The sequence below is a fragment of the Mus caroli genome, unplaced genomic scaffold, assembly GCF_978045245.1.
Source record: "Mus caroli unplaced genomic scaffold, Mus_caroli_1 scaffold_7, whole genome shotgun sequence".
NCBI classification, from domain to species: domain Eukaryota; kingdom Metazoa; phylum Chordata; class Mammalia; order Rodentia; family Muridae; genus Mus; species Mus caroli.
The window spans coordinates 112584946-112602276 of record NW_028227262.1 but is presented as its reverse complement, the minus strand read 5'-3'; the positions used below and the strand labels follow the sequence as shown (position 1 = coordinate 112602276).

The following is a 17331-nucleotide window of genomic DNA, read 5'->3' as shown; positions in this document are numbered from 1 at the left end:
AGTAGACCTGATGTTAACAAAGATATCAAAGAATCAGGACAGCTTAAACAGAGTCCCGTAATTGACAATCATGCCAACTGTATGGCCGTGCAAGAAATAACTGCTTGTGCTCTCTTCTTCACTATCACATTGAGGAAAATATCTTTTCACTAGTGGGAGTAAATACAGTTGATTTTTGCATGAACTTTAAATGTGTGTGTGTGTGTGTGTGTGTGTGTTTGTGTGATAATCCAACATAAATGCGAAAGAGACTTTTAAAATTCTCTGAAAGTAGTCAGACCCTGTTCCCCCTGGCTTCTCGGCTGTGTTGAGGGTAGTAGGGATAAGTAAAATATGCCTTTGGGAGAAAAGATACTGACATTTTGACATGACTTTGACTTTGTTTGGGTTTGTACTGTATCTAGTCTTCTAGAAGGCATCTAGTAGTATCTTAGAGGCTATAGGTACCTCAAAAGGCCTGGCTACATATCTCACCAATGACTATAAGTAGAAGGAAGAGAATGGGGGTACCTGAGTCTGAAGGGTAGAGGAAAAAGAGGGGCAGGACTCAAATGTTTGGAGAGTTTGTCTGGGTGGGAACATTCGTCTATAACATAATGTGTTAACTGTAAACATACTAATGTATAACCTTAGTTATACTACATACATTAGACATGGTTGTTGAACCAATAACCATGAATTATCAGGAACCACAGAAGACAGTTCTGACACTAACACTAGAATGAGAACCTGCACATAGCAAAGATGTGATCTGTGCTATGTGCAGTGGAGGAGGCTGAGCTGTAGTGACAGAGGAAGAAGCAACTGAAATCTCACAGAGGCTGGCATGCTAGAGAGCTGTGCTGGATAGAGAGAAAAGCCTAGTTGACCATAGGATACCACAATGCCCAAAGCATTAATATTTGTGTTTCTGAGAAAGTTGTCATGGTGTTTCTGAGAAAGTTGTCATGGTGTCAAGAGGCTCACAGGCAGGACTCCTTTGAAACTTACTCCTGATGGGAAGAAATGCCTTATCGAGTGAACAGTCCGATAGCAACCAGAATTACAGAATTGCAAAGCCCTATAGGAATGACATGATAATACTCAGCCATCAAAGCACAATGCTATCCTTGCCACAGACTGAGGTTGTAAAGGAGAGTGGCCTAGAGAGAATTCCTGCCCAGCATGCACAGAAGCTACTTCTGATAAAAGAGACATTACTCAGCCAATCGAATAAAAAAAATCATGGCCGAAGGATCACAAGAATGGGGAGTGGACAGATGGTCCAATAAAGACTCACAGTCTTTTGTTCTGTCCCATACCAATTGTCAAAGCTGGAACCCATGAATTGAAGGAGCAGGTAGGATCTGTGGGACCACTGCAAGGCCTATCACGGTCTCTAATTAAGAGGATTCATGGCCATAATGTAGGTAGTTAAATACTGAGGAGAGAGAAATACTCAAATAATCTGAAGAAAGTTGGTAAATGTTCAAGTTATCACATCTATCCTGATAGTGAGACAACATCATTGATCGACAGTATAGATAGCCAGGGTATGAAAGGCTCAGGTTTTGTGCCGTTGTTTGTTGTTGTTGTTGTTGTTGCTGCTGCTGCTGTTTTAGAAGACACAACATTCTGAGTTGAGTCTCAAGCAAAGACAAAGAGTGAAAGGAAAGAAGGAATGGAAAGGAAGAAAATGAAGAGAAGCGGGGAAGGTAGTAGGAGGAAAGGAAAAAGAGAAGAAAAGGAAAGAAAAGAAAAAGAGCGGAGGGGAGATGAAGGGGGTGAGTGGGACTGGGAAGAGGATGGCAAATTAAGTCCATCCTGGACCAAGGCTGATTTGTCCATTTGTTCTGCCTGGCCTTTAATTAGAGAATAAAAAATTACACACCTGATAACTGGCAGATACCAACACTATTTTCTGGGTCCTTTGTGGAAGGGCTTGCATTGCAACAATTCCCAAGTGAATCTCATGAAACCCTCCCAGCCATACATAAATCAAAACGAATGTATCCTCAAAATTACTGGTGATAGGTGAGTTTGGTGATTAAGTTTGAGAGTTATGACAACAGTATTGTTTTTCAAATTTATTTCTTTAGCTCTGTGAGTGCATATGTGCCTGTGTGAGACTGGAATATGTGTGCGCATGTGCGTGTGCGTGCGTGCGTGCGTGTGTGTTGAGGTAGACGCTTACATACCTACATGTTCCCACTCCATTCACCAGTCCAGCATGACAAAAAACCAAGATTCGACTGAAGACAAATGCTGAACTACTGTGACCTGAACCAGAGTGCTGTGATGTAGTTACCAAATTCAGGTGCTTTCAGCATTTAGTATATGATATGTATTTAGTGGTTTGTTGGATAAATTATCTTCCGGCCTTCTCTGAAAGGAAACTTTTAAAAACTATTTGCATTCATGTGTAGAGCTAGCAATCTATTTTTCCTAGACTTGTAATTCCCTTGGATGTAATCCAATTGAAGTGACATGCACTGAACCAACGAACCCTCCACCCATCACCTGTTCTGTCAAGTCAGTGACATCATGTTAAAGTGAATGAACAGGAAATGACAGGTACATTGAATGTCTTAGAGAGGGAAAAAAGGTAGGCAGACAAGCCCTACAATCACAGATGCTCAAGTTAGTGAAGCCTGTGAGACTCAGGGAGCCAAGGCATGCTAAAATATTCTCTCCAATACAAAGAGCAAATGATTGCAGTTCAACATTTTTGTCAACTTCTTTGGTTTTTAGAGACAGTATTTTCCACACTCAAGAATACTGTCTGTCATGATCCACTTAGTGGGTGATATTAAATGTTTCCAGCTTACAGTGGGATCCAAAACAGGAAAGAGCTTTGCCACAGGCCCTCTCTGCAACAACGGCAGCCCTCCCACCCCACATAGTTAGAGGAGCAGGAGAGGAGAAATGATCCTTGTGACACAAGAAAACTTAAACACAGACTCTAGGATTCCAAAACAAGCATCGGTCCTCTGCAAGAAAAGACCATAGACCTTGCAAAAGCAGCTACTATTGCATTGTTATGCACTGGTACAGGAATACCTGGTCATGAGTCACCAAGTGTCCCGAGCTAGGTTCTGTCATAAAGACTATATTAAGTGGAACTATCTGGGCTCTGGCATGAACAGGACCAAGAATCCACTAAGGTATGTCTCAGAAGCTCCGTGTCATCTCGTTACTGAATCAGGTCTTTCAGGACACTCCCATGAATAAATGTATAGAAAAGTGAGTTGTCCATCTAGAAGAGGAAGACGAATCTGAGATCAGGACATGGATGAGTCAATGTTGTGTGTAAGTTCAGGACAAAAGTGGACTCTTGCTGCGCAAGGTCTGCTCAGAGTCCTCCAGAGACACAAGTGAGACCTCTTTGCCATGGGCATAAATTCAGGTGGAACTGATCTGGAATGTGATTATTGTCTAAAAAGAGAATGGCCCAACGTTAAAACATATTACAACTTACAGTGACACTGAATGGCTTGGCTAGTTCATCAGGCACACAGGAAAACAAAAAACAAACAAACAAACAAGATATCTGAAGAAGGGTATTGTGGGTAAACAGATGAGAGCCAAAACCATGACAATCATTGTCTTGTGTGTTCGTACCTACCAGAGCGAACTCACCTTGTAAAAACACAGATTGAACTCTTAGTGCCATGGCCTACTGGTGCTGGTACCATTTGGTTCTAAGTGGACCATCTATTGTAGCAGTGAGAGATCCTCTGTCTAGGTCCAACGATGTGGGCTTCCTCTTACCAACAATGAGCTAGCTACTGTCACTGCTGAATGAGAATATGACCACGACATACACTGGTCCTGTGATGTAACATTCCACCCAGAAGCTCCACAGTTGACAGACATGCAGTAGCCTTCTGAAGCTTAAGAGAACAGAGGCTTGAGCACTGAGAGGATATCCTATCAGCACCATGCTCACAAAGGGTGCTATGCCTCTAGGACAAAACACACAGTTGAAGAACCTACAAAGGGGGGGCAGAATTGTCCTGATACACTCCTTCCTCTCACTGCCCCACTCGTAACTCTAATTCTAAGACTCTGAGGTCATATGGGGAACATCTCCATCATGGGACTTAACCGCAAGATCACAGACCTCAAACTATTGCTCTTATTCATCACTCAAAACTTTTGTGTCCTGAGACCATCAATCACAGAAAGGAGTCACTACATTCTTAAGACTGCATTATTGGGGGGAAATAGTTGTTCCTTGCCAGTGGAGACTTGAAAACTGTACCCAATATCTGGGGATCCTTCGTAACCCTGAACATTTTTCATAACATCCAGAAAATTACAGAAGGAAATACCTGGGATCAAACTGCCCAAGAGAAGTGGTCCTGTTCCCCGGACACATAAGAGGCAGACCACCTACACGAGAACAGCTTGTTGAGAGAACAGTGAGCCTACAGTGGCCCTGTCATCAGCACTGGACTGGTCCATATCAAAACGGAATGCTGCTTTACCATAACTGTCTCCAACCAGGAGAAACTGATACATAACAAGGAATCAATAGGCCTATAGCCTAGATGTTTACCAGTCATTCCTGGCCAACATCCTAGCCCACTTGGATATATATTTAGACTTAGCTAACTTGTTTTTAAAAATTGAGATATCTGCTGGGAGTAGTTCTTCACTACAGGAAGAACTCCCGGACTCCTGCTTCTCAGCCAGCTTCTCAGAGTGTACTTTCCTGCCTGGATAGAAAAGAAAGCAATGGCTTCATTGCTATAGAGACTTGTTTAAATGCATAGAAGAAGCTCCCCCTCTGCAAGATACTTTAACTCATATATGATTTGTCCTATTTCACCATACTTCCTTTCTTTTTCAGTACTGGGATGGAACCCAACTCTTCAAGAATGCTAAGCAATTCATCTTTCATTGAGTCCCAGCATATGTTATTTCATATTTTTTGTTTTATATTTTTATCTTTTATGTAAAAGTATTTGCATGTATGCATGTTTGTGCACCATGTTTGTGCCTGATACCCAGCATGGCAGAAGGGGACCCTGGATCCCTAGGGACTTGGGATACAGGTGGTTATGAGCTGCCATGCAGGCACTGGGAACAGAACCTGTGTCCTCCGCAGGAGCAGCAAGTGCTCTTAACCACTGAGCCCTCTCTCTTCAGCCCCAGGTTGCTCTACTTTTTAATTGAACTGGGATTTTCTGACATCACCGACATCTGAAGTGTCTACGTCAAGGCATAGTGAGAAGCATGCTTTCCTTAGAAACGGAATCAAGAAAAATAGCTTAAAGAGGTGGTGAGGGTCAAAGCCCATAAGCATGCCTTCCACGGATAGGTTCTTCACAAAGCAGACACACTGTGAATGGAAAGCTTTGGCACGTCCACCCTCCCAGCCTGGTCAGCAGGGGTGTCCCTGCCATACACACAGTTCAGCTGGGAAAGGTCAACTTGCTGGTATCAGAACTTCTAAGTCTCTGGGCAGGTTGCCTCTGTGTTCCAGTCCCCTTTCCTCTCACTTTCCTTCCTTTCCCTATAATCACAAGGATTCTAGATGTTTGGGATTTTTTTTAACTTAATTTACTTATTTACATCCCAAAGGCTGTGGGATTTTCTTTTAAATCGCTCCCTTCTCTAACTCCCTAATTCTAAGAATTCTCTAATTCTTTCCTTTGTCTCTTTAGTTGTTATTTCCATCTCTGCCACCTGAGATTTCTAGGTGCTAAGGTTACTTTCCTTGTTGCTGTAACAAGCTGCCTACTAAAAGCGACTGAAGGAAGGAAGGGTTTGTTTGGCTCACAGACACACGGTGCAGTCTGTCATGGCAGAGAAGGCATGACGGCAGGAGCGTGAGGCCAAGCAGTTGGTTACACTGTGTCTGCAGCTGCAGAGAGTGGGGTGAGGAGAGGGAGAGAGACAGAGAGACAGGGACAGACAGAGACAAACAGACAGACAGAGACAGATAGACACACAGGCAGGCAGGCAGGCAGACAGACAGACAGACAGGCAGGCAGACACAGAGAGGGGGAATGCTGGCGCTCAGCCCTCTTTCTCCTTTTTATTCAGTCCAGGACTGGAGTCAGAGTAATAGTGAGGCAAGCACTCAGAGGTGAGTTTTCCTTCTGGAAACACCTCACAGTCACACTCACAGCTATGTTGCCATGGTGATTCTGAATCCTGTCAAGTTACAATCAAGGTTAACCACTACAGTGGCCTACTGTCAGGTAAGAATTGTGGTGTTTGTCTGTATGTTATGTATTTTATATGCAGGCGTGTGTGTGTGTGTGTGTGTGTGTGTGTGTGTGTGTGTATTTGTGTGTGTGCGCGTGTGTGTGTGCTATTCACTTTGTCAACTTAAAAGAGCATAGAAGTTGTATATTCCCTTCTGATCTGATACGTATTGCTTTTATTGTTATTTGAATATAGTTTAAAATTGATTTTCCATGGACAAAACAGAAGCAGTTCTTGTCATATTCTTATACACTGGACACCGGGAAGGCTTTGCAGGCGCTTCCTCATAATATCTTTGTGCCTTTAAATGAGACAGAAATGCAAATGTTTCTAAAGTTTTTTTATTAAATTTATAGTTTGCTTTTCAACTGCTACGTTTGAAATGGTCATACTATGGAAAACCTTTTTACTTGTGAGCGTATCATATTACAGTTTGGTAAAACTCAGAAGAGCGGCGCATGTACAGAATGTGTGTAGAGATAAGGGTGATGAAAGGTTAGAAATCAAAATTGAAGATTTATTACAAGGCTTATGCCTAGAGTCAGATTCTAGGGAACAAAAAGTAAAAGAAGAAGGGGATATGATGCACACCCATTAAAGGGAAGAAGCAAAAGGAAGACGACATGAGGACAATTGTCTTAGGACCATCTGCCTTGGGATCAGAAGAGACACAGCAGGAGGGACGTTGATACTGGCTGGGACATCAGGAAGTGTCCCCAGTCTGTCTGTGCCCTGCATTTTTGGACTCTTCCACGTATGGTGACTTGAGTTCACACACACTAACAGCCCCAGTAGCACCATCCAGAAAGAGATGTTAGAGTGGGTCACCACTGAAGAAAGAGCAAAGGGTTCCAGAGTAATCATGGTACCTCATGGCTGTGCCTGTGAGGAAACTGACAGGCCACAGACTGGAATGGTAGCAACCACAGAATGCAACCAGGGAAAGCAGAGGATGCACCCACCTGAGGACTGCAGGGAAACCCTGAACATCTCTCCTTCTTTTTGATGCTTTTGTGATGCAAATAAAATGCAAAGGGCTGTAGATCTTAAATATACACCTCCAGATAAGCATATACCTGTGAAACCAGATCCACACACTGTGCCAAGAACATATTCTTAGGCTCCAAAAGCTTTCTTCCACCTGCTTCATGTTCAGAAATAAGAAAGTTTACGTAAAGACTGGGGGTGTAGCTTAGTGGTAAGATGATTGCCTAAAGGTCTCAAAGCCCTGGGTTCAATTCCAAGCTCCACAAGAGCAAGCAAGCAAGCAAGCAAGGAAGAAAGGGAAGGAGGGAGGGAGGGAAGGAGGGAGGGAGGGAGGGAGGGAGGGAGGGAGGGAGGGAGGGAGGGAGGGAAGAAAGAGGGGAGTGGGGCATAAACTAGCTTACGTAAGATTTACTCTCTTAGCAAAGTGTCTAACACAGCTCTGCTGAGACCATGCTACACAGCAGATCTCTGAGAGTTACTCATTTCGCATGACTGAAACACTGAATCCTTTAACTACTACCTCCTCCTCCTTCCTGCATGAACCCAAATGACAGTACACTAAGTGAAATAAGCCAGACACCAAATAAGGACACCATGAAACCACCTCTATGCTCCACAAAGAGTAAAGGGATGACTGCCGCCATTCCTCTTGCTCTCAGCTACAGACAGGAGAAAAGCCAGACTTCTGGCCATCTCTTGGCAGGGTCCGCTCAGAGAATTCAGACAGATTCTGTGCCCATCTACACCTTCTTTGTGACCTTTCTATGACTAGTGGTAAAAAGCCACTTCTGATGCAGCAGGGCAAACATCCAGGCAGGCAAACAAAACCAATACACATAGGCTCGCCAGTGCTCTTCCATCCCACAGCCCAATAACAGAGTGTATAGAAAGCTGATTCTGGTGCACACACATTTTTTTTTTTGCTGTCAAAGAAATAGAACTTTATTTTTTTATTATATCCCAGTAATTTTATTTTTTATTAGGTATTTTCTTCACACATTTTTAAATCATTATAAAATGGGTCTTTCATTTCTTTAATGGAACATGCCCCCGGTGCTCCAGACAAGCATTTGCCATTATTTCTCAGCCCTATAATCCCATTCATTGTGACTTCTCAACTGTCTCCCCTACAGTGTTTTTAATTACCTTCTCATTCACCTATTACAACAGCTATTGTGTGTAGTTTACATGTGCATTTTACATACTACTTCTTTTGTCTGAAATTAGTTGTTAACAGTGTCCATTATGTCAAAGAGTAGGTTTCATGCTTCCCTGCTATATATACTTAGCCTTCTGAAATGCGTACATGTAAAGGTGCATATCCCATGAACAAATAGTTCATATGGATGAGTCTTGTTTAGTTAGGTGAGTGATGAGCATCAGAACTTCAAACCCACGTTTCATTAAACATCATGCTCTAAAAAGCTGCTTTCAAGATTAGATGTCTCAGGGGTGGAGAGACGGCTCCACGGTTAAACACACTGTTCTTACAGAAGATGTAGATTCCATTCCCAGCACCCTCATGTGGGCTAACAGCTGTCTCTGACTCTAGTTCCAGGGAATCAGACACCCTCTGTGAATGGGTTCTGTATGCATGCAGTGCACAGACATCGGTGCAGGCAAAACACCTATATGCATAAAATATACGTAATAACTGTAAATGCTGTTCAAGTATGTTTAATGCTTTAAAAATATTAAATATCTTTAAAAGTGGGTTTTTAAAGGCAGCTCTTTTTGTTTTACAGTGTTTTCAGGTTCCTGCTCAAAGAAACTCTCGGATGGTGATTAAGGAACATGCCTTTACCATTACACTAATTTGTAGGTTTAAATGTCTGGAGGGTCCATGCAGCTATGAGCATTAATATATGTTTCCTCCACATTTTGACATTTGAAAAAAAATAGCTTTAGACAACTTGTTGCTGTGTGCATCTGGGCAGACTGAACACAGTGAATGCCATGAAGAGGAGTTAGCTACAGGCAGAGTCAGCATGTATCCTGGCTTTAATGACAGACTGCTGATCCTATGTCCTATAGTCCAAAGTTACCCTTTATGGCCTAGCCTTGGGTTCTCCTTTGTGTTGGTTTTGGCCATTACTAACTGGAATCAAGTGAAGATGTGTATGTTCCTAGCTGGGAGGACATCTCAGCTGGTGGATCTTGTGACCCTTGCAGGTTCCAGTCTCTTCTTGTCCCCTATTGGCAGTCATGTCTCTGGTCCTCTTCATCTCTGTGGTTTCCCCGCCACACCCTCTTCAGTTTACATATTCTCTTTATCAAACCTTCATCAGATTGAATGATCTCAGTGTGAGTGTCTCATCTCTTCCTGACTCAACTCTGCCTCTTTCATAATACAAAATTATGAATGACAATGTAAACTAGGCACAATGGTTATAAACCTGGTAAGTTGGGGTTAAGCTCATGTTAAAAAACTATGTGATTCCACCAAGGGCTCCCTCTTGGGACAGTCACAAACAGCTACACACACACAGCCCAGTGCGCAAAGTTCCAGAGAACAGCACTCCAAATATTTATGTTACTGTCAAAGTAAAACATAGAGATTGAAACCATCAATAACCCACTCATATTCCTTTAAAATCCTCAAAGTTTACAAAACACCAGAAAATACACACAATATTATACACAAATAAAGCCTTCCTAAGTGAAGTGCTTTTTATTTAATCCTATCCCAATCTGTAAGTTACAGAATAAAAGGGCACACTCTCCCTCCCCCTCTTCTCTCCATGAGAGTTCTCTCCCTTGCTGTCTCCCTCCCTCTCTTCCTCATTCTCCTCTTCCTCTTTCCCTCCCCCCTCCTTCACTCCTTCCCCACTTTTCTCCTTCTCTCCAACCCCTCTCTCTCCACCATGTGTGTGTGTGTGTGCACATGTGCATGTGTGCTCACCTCTGTATGATGGAGATGCTGGGTAGGGTTTAGAATCTAGTGTAAGAACTGGCAGTAATACTAATATAAATTACATAAAGCACCTGGACTTGAAGTGATTTTCCAATCCCTTCCTCTGTAAATGAGAACAGAGTCATTAGCTACTAGGGTAGAAGCTATGATCCAGAGGAGGGCTAGTTATCATCCAGCAAGGAGACACATATCTAAAAACATCAATCTCATAACTGCTTGAGCTTAAGACTTTATAGGCAACAATACTATAAACACAGAAGAGGAACACAGTCATGCTTTTCTTTATGGGAACAGTGTGTGATGGACCAAGACATGTCCACTGATACCCGTGGTGTTCAGCAAGCTGTGAGCATTTGTGGATGCTGTCTAAGAGCACTGGCCAGGGAAGGAGGCAAGGTCACAGCATCATTACAGGATACAGAAAGTCCAGCACTTCCCTGCTAGTTGACTAAGTCACCATAAAAGGAGGCTACAAAGAAGATGCAATATGGCTCCAGAGAATAGTCCTCGCAAAAGACAATGTGTTTATGGGTTCTCGTTTAACGAAATTCTTCCAGCTCTATTATAACCTGAACCACTGGGTGATGTAAGCCATAGAATTCTCCGGGATGATGTCTTTCCAAAGAAAGGAATGTACTCAGCCACAGCATCACCACAATCCCATCCTGGACTCCAAAACTAGCTATCCTGCCTGTTAGTCTCTTCTTCCACATCCCCTCTCTTCTCCCCACCCTCATCCCTTCCCCATAATAGACAGCCTACAATCCCTGAAGCAATACACTGTAATCCCTAAATCCACACCACAGAGAAGAGACACATGAACTCAGTGCAGGGCACTCATGTGAGACCAGAAGGCCGACTCTCTTCTCCCGGACAAAGATTTGATCTTTCTCTGCACCCCCTTCTTTCTTATCACCTCTCATTTCACTCCCAACCTTGAACACACTCCGCCAGCCCTCTCCCCCGACTAAAGAACAGCCAACTGAAAGCCACAGTGTTGAAGAGAACAAATGGTACTTGTTACAATGGAAGGTCATGTCCTAGAGCCTTCCAGCAAAGAACATGGTAACCAAAGGCTCCAATGTTTTCTTCCCAAACACAGAGCAAAACAGCAAAATCAATACAACCTTTCCATCCTGTCAGTATTTCTGTATTAAGATCTCTCTCTCTCTCTCTCTCTCTCTCTCTCTCTCTCTCTCTCTCTCTCTCTCTCCCTACCTACCTATCTGCCTATCTATCTATCTATCAACTCAGCCTGATGCTTGACAAAGGAGTAAGGTGAATAAGTGGGTAAATGAGCAATCTCTTGAGGAATCTGTTCCCTGGAAACATAACCCCCCTTGACTGGAGCACATCTGCTTCCTACTGACAGCCTTCAAGTAGAATCCATGCAGTGAGCTACCCATTCATTGTCCCAGCAGATATGGCGTCTGTCTGTAAGGTCAATCTTTGTACAGTGGGAAATGCTTTGTCTCGAAGAGTCTCAGATAAGTTGAGGTCAGCAAAATAGAGAATGGGTGGCAATTTACAGCATCTGGTCACAATACCCAACAGCCCAGACCCACCTCACTCTTTCAGGAGGTAATGTACCCTGTGGGGCTCACAGAACCACCACTGAAATAAACATCTTTTACCAGAGACTGGGCAGTGTCTCAAATGTCTAGATTCTAACTATGGGGTATTCTAGAGAGTTCTGCACAGCATGGTATGTCATGATGTATATGCCCACACTTGCGTATCAGCTTAACCACCTTTTTCGTTGTTGTTGTTGCTGCTGCTGATCAAATGAATAGGCTGGTCTAGTAACCTTCAGGAAAGACTTGACAAAAATGGGAAAACTTCAGTTTTCAAAACTCAACAAGACCTTGCCCCACTGCAACCATATCTGTGAGAAATAAAATCATCATTTCCTTTTATTTAGACAGTCACTGTTTGTAGAGAATGCTAGAAGAATTAAAAAGAAGACTTGGGGGAAAAAAAGTCCTCTCAGGGGAAAAAAAAGATGCAGGGGACATCACATATAGATAAGGGACTCATCTACCTTGGGTGTTTGCCAAGGCCCAAGGAGCCCGCTGCAGTGGCCATGGGTGGCTGGGCCCTTACCTTACCACACTGCTTACATTTTCCCTCCTGCCGCCTCCTGTGGACCCAGTGGTGACGCACAAAGTTCTGCGAGAAAACAGAGTGAAATGAATACGTTTTAATTGGCAGTCCTCGGTAGTGATCATTTTGGAAGTTTTGGAGTGTGGATTTCTATAAACTATAATCCAAGCCCACAGAAGCACAAAAGCAAATGTGTGTAGGTGTGGCTTGTTCAGCAATAAACACAAATGCACACAGAATAAAAGCAGTTCATTCTCCATTCACATTCCGCACTGTACAGTCTGCTTCCTGCCCTCCCACCCCCATCCTTGCCTCCCCAGGGCACAGGACACAGCAGCCTGCACTCACTGCAGGTGTGTGAACAGCCTAAAGTATCTTCACCTGGAAGGGGACTCCAGCTCATAAAAGAAAAACCCAAAGAGTGGTGAAAATCTGGAAAACTGATGGAACAACCTCCAATACAATTGAACAAATGCACACGCGATGCTTCATGTGGCAGGGCATGCCACGCTGGACCAAACCTTCTGACTACAAGGAACAGAAAAGATGAAATTCTCAGCATTAGCTCCTGAGAATTAGGGCACTGACTTGAGAATCACTAGATTAAGTGAAAGAGAGAAACATCAAAGAAAGGCTATCGAGGACAAGAGGATTGGTGTGTGGGTGACAGTTGCTTTTATACCATCCTGGGTCACCTTGAACTAGACTAGCTTTCAAGGTCGATTCTTGTCATAAACTGAAAGAAAGTCTTTTTCATCCCAAGTAGATAATCATCACTGGGGTAGAGTTGAGCAATCCCAACCTCTAGCTGTTAGAGGGTGTTACATGGGGGACTGGCATCTACAGCAGTGAAGATAAAGAGAGGCTTTGGAGTGCCTCATCTCTCTTACACTAATAGCATGAAGTGCATCCCTCTCTTTGACTCTGCCCCTTCCTTCCATGATAATAGCATGACTCATAGAATTTAGCCACAGACCATATTCTGCCTTTAACAGTACCCTTAATGTATAGTGCCAACAGATTGCCTATTGTATAGTTTAGATGTTGTTCTAAGTTTGCACAAAGAAAGCAGATCAGCCCAGAGCCACACCATCTTGAATATGTATAATAGTGGAAGCCAAACAGGGCTGGGTCTGGTTTGGATGGGAGAAAATAGACCACTGGGAGGGAGGGAGGGAAGGAGGGAGGAGACAGAATGAGAGAAAGGGAGGGAGGGAGGAAGGGAGGGAGGGAGGAAGGGAGGGAGGGAGGAGGGAGGTTGGTTGGTTAGTTGTGTCAGGCATGGAATTACAGGTGACAAGAAGACCTCCAACAAATATTAGCATTTTAAATACTGAAATGTCACTGATATTTCCCTTAATAATGTCAAATCAATTTAAAGTAAAATAGAATAGGGCCCCTGGAGGGATAATAGTCTTTTGATGGTAGTAAGCTATAAAAACAGAAGGATCCCATCTATCAATGTCATTTCCATCTTGCTTTTCCCACTGCTGCCATTCAGTGAAACAAAGACACGATTTTATACTGTCCTCAGGAAAGAACTAATAAGAACAGCTAACCCTTACTAAGTAGTCCTTCACACCTTTAATAATATTTCATGTGTAGTAATTGTTTTCATCTTCATGAGGATGATAATGGATAGAGACACTCCTCCATAGGGATGCACCAGGAAAGTCTCAGAGCTGTCAGAATAGGAAAATGTCTCAATATGGATCAGTAAACTCTAGCTTAGTGTCCTCACATCTCCCTGCCTCCTCTCCTGCTGTCATAGCAACTGCGGCCACACCTCCTTTAACCCTAGAAACCACTTGGTCTATTCCTCATTAATAAGCAACTAGAATGGAATTATCTGAGTTGCCTAGTAGGGGGATCCTCTTCCAGTGAGCTCTCATCAGGTTACCTGAGCAATACTATTTGTTCTCTGTGAAGAATTTCAAAAGACTGTGCTGGGCAGCAGTAAAGGCAGATGGTATGCATGCTTCAGCGCCTACATGGACCAACGTTCCAAACAGCAACTGCAACAATGTGTTGAGTTGCTGGTGTTTATCTCTTCCGCTCAGAGCAAAACCTGTACTGACCTGGAGTGAAGGTTATCCTGCTCATGTGGCAGGTGATTCTGATGCTGAGCCCTCCACCTCCTCTAGAGATCAGTTCCTGCTTATGAATACTGACTAGGGAGGACAGGAGTCTCTACCCACTTCAGTACACTTCAGCTCCCACTATGCAGGGCACCTCCTCCAAAGATCTGATTTTACTTAATAAAATATAAGACCTCTATATACAAGAGTCAGAAGGAAAATCTCCACTCTCAGTGGCTAGGGATGGGCTCTCCTCCCTCAGCACCTTTGCCCCTTTTCTCTGAAAGATGAGATTCACTGCTTCCTCATGAAACTCCAATAAACAACTGCAGTGACAGTGGAGGAAATGTGGAATATATTAAAATGTCAAATAGTAATTAAAAGGCATAAAAATATTTAACATAATAGCTGTTAGTTTAGCAAGGACTGAAGGAAAATGAACACTATAGTTGATGTGAAGACAAATCCTGTATTTGGCGAGATTACAAATCACTCAGTGACTAGCAAGGAGGGAAATGTTGGGAGAACTAGATGCAATTATCTATGAGAAATCACAACTGATTCATGGGATCATTTAGCTAGTGACAGCTCCATTCAAAAGATTAAACCAATAATTTCCACAAATCAACAGGATGTAGAAATGAACTAGATGACTTGATCATTTGTACCACAACATAAAGCATATGGCAAGCAGACTTATGATATGTCAAAGTTCAGTCCATTTATGAAATTAAAAAAACTTTAAGGAAACTTTTTTTGTGACTTTATGTGACTCTACCTTTAGATACCATTAAGATTTCCCTTCCTGAGATCAGATGGGGAAGAGGAAGCAAAGGCACAGATAAATAACTGATAAAAACCGAAGCTATAGGAGAAGCTGCGGAACCTACTGCCAGCTTTAGCTGTATAATTTGAGATGCCACACATCCTTTTGCTTAGAGTTCTTCTTAAGCTTAATAAGAATTTAATTCAAATTTATGCTGTGGCTTAAACACCATTGAAACTAGGTAAATAGTCAATAAATGTTTACTGAAATGAATAGAGTCCTAAACTTTATTTGACAATTAAACCATGTGGTTACCACTTGGGAGAAAGAAGACCCTCAACTGTCTTCATCAACAAGGAAAAAGAGAACCATTACCGTCGATTCACTATTGGTCTCTAACCCTTTTGCCCATGGACTTCCAATTTTCACATCATTTTCTTCTGTCTGCTATTCATTTCTCCCGAATTATTAGACTGAAATCAGATTCTTCACACTTTTTCCTTTAGATGACTATGCACAGCTCCGGAATTGTTGAGCTGAAATTAGATTTTCACACTGTGTTCTTTTGACCACAACACCTATATCTTCCATTGACGAATTGACATTTGATTTGAGAGACTGACCCTGCATATGTAAGTATTGATATACTGTTATTGAAAAGGCCAACCAAAGCTTCTAAAACAATATATGTTTACTGTCTATCATAGTTCTGAATTATTTATATATCCACTTTGAGTACTGGGCAAGGAAAAAGCTATGACTTATGGTGTTAAAATATCATTGAGTCAGTATTTCAAAGCTCCCATTCAGTATTAGGAGCAAAAATAAATAACATAATTGCTCAGTTACTTGGAAAGAGCCAATTTAATTCAACATATTATTCACTGAGTGCCTGAAAAAAATGTCTTAGGGATCATAATTCAGTCCATACAGATTATGACCAAGAAGACTGAGCTCTGAAAGGCAGAACCTAGGAGCCCAACAAACACTCATTAAGAAGCAGCCTGACAAAGGAAGGGCTCAGTGAACAGCAATCTTGAGCCTCCAGACTCTGACTGATTCATAGGGAAAAAGTAGCAGTGGGTTTGAGCCCAGGTCAAACCAATTCTAAGGAGTATAGTCTTTCATTTACATTGAGTGAGCAACTTAAAGTCCCTTAATTAAGAAATTCGAGTGAGTTGTGCTCACAAGCCTCATCTTCAGAAGCCCTTCATAAACCAAGAGTGCTGACAGTAATTTTGCAAGAAGTGAACCTTCTTACAACAACATCCAGGCAGCACATACTCATTGATTGCTCCATCCCTCTATATTCTGGTACAATGATTTTAGGGCAAATTCCTTGGGTAACCCCTAAGGTCCACACTAATGGAGAGAAACACTGTCAGACAAGCCAATGGTGATGGGACTAAATAATTAGGACACACAGCATGACCTGAATGAACAGGACAAGATACTTAGCAAAAATAAATAAGCTCAGTCTTCACAGGGGTCAATGATGAAGAGCTCTACAGTGGGTTACCCCAAAATATTCATGTGGTGGAATTCTATACCCGGAACTCACCACCAGGAGAAGAGACCTTAGCAACATACTTAGGTCAGGAGGATGGAGCCCTCATCAACAGAATTAGTGTCTTGTAATGGGGACCCCAGGGACCCTTTGTCTCCTTCCTCCATGTAAGAATATTAAAAGACTGCATTCTGAACCCTGCATGGATGTTCTCATCAGCACACCATGCTGACACTCGATCTTAGACTTCCCAGCCACTAAATCTGTTTAAAACAAAACAAAACAAAACAAACAAAACACCAGTCTCTTTATTGATAATGAAACCATCTGTGGTATTTGGTTATAGCATCCAGGACTGACAACTCTAAGGATATGACAGTTGAGCTGAAAATGTTTTAAGAAGAGGCTAAGAGATCTTAAATATTGCCATAGAATACTAAGAATTCAAGAGTGGGAAATACCTTGCCACATGCCTCTAAAATTTACAGATTGTCTCTTTAGCAGCTAGAAAGAGCTGAGACATACGAATGGTCATAGCACACATATCTTTCATCCCTGGATGCTATAGAAAGCAGAGGAAAGGGTCCTGGTCTAATTTTTAGTTTAAAAAAAAATAGCACTATGCCCCTTAAATCCTCAGTAAGGTGGAGAATTAACTGAAAATTCACGGAGAAGTACTTCAGCGGCCATGGTGGAAAACACCCATATCTTAGTCGAAGCATCTGACAGCAGATATGCAAGTAAACGGATGGATCTGAAATACATTCATAAACAAAAC

General features: G+C 42.4%; 1 protein-coding gene and 1 long non-coding RNA gene across 9 annotated transcripts in view; one reads left to right on the top strand and one right to left on the bottom strand.

The window, feature by feature from the left end:
* Positions 1-17331, bottom strand: part of Dgki (diacylglycerol kinase iota) — a 449800-nt gene that overhangs the window by 230840 nt on the left and 201629 nt on the right. For all 7 annotated transcript variants that reach the window (XM_029478766.2, XM_085840737.1, XM_029478767.2 and 4 more), the window contains exon 6: positions 12203-12268. In XM_029478766.2, coding sequence (XP_029334626.2) covers positions 12203-12268 — 66 coding nt within the window. The remainder of the gene's footprint in view (positions 1-12202; positions 12269-17331) is intronic.
* Positions 5407-17331, top strand: part of LOC147004016 (uncharacterized) — a 70210-nt gene continuing 58285 nt past the window's right edge. The window contains exons 1-3 of one of the 2 annotated variants that reach the window (XR_015047657.1): positions 5407-5424; positions 6034-6191; positions 15553-15678. This is a non-coding gene — a long non-coding RNA (uncharacterized LOC147004016). Of the gene's footprint in view, positions 5425-5457; positions 6192-15552; positions 15679-17331 lie in introns of those variants that run through there. The other variant, XR_015047656.1, reaches the window with a different exon arrangement.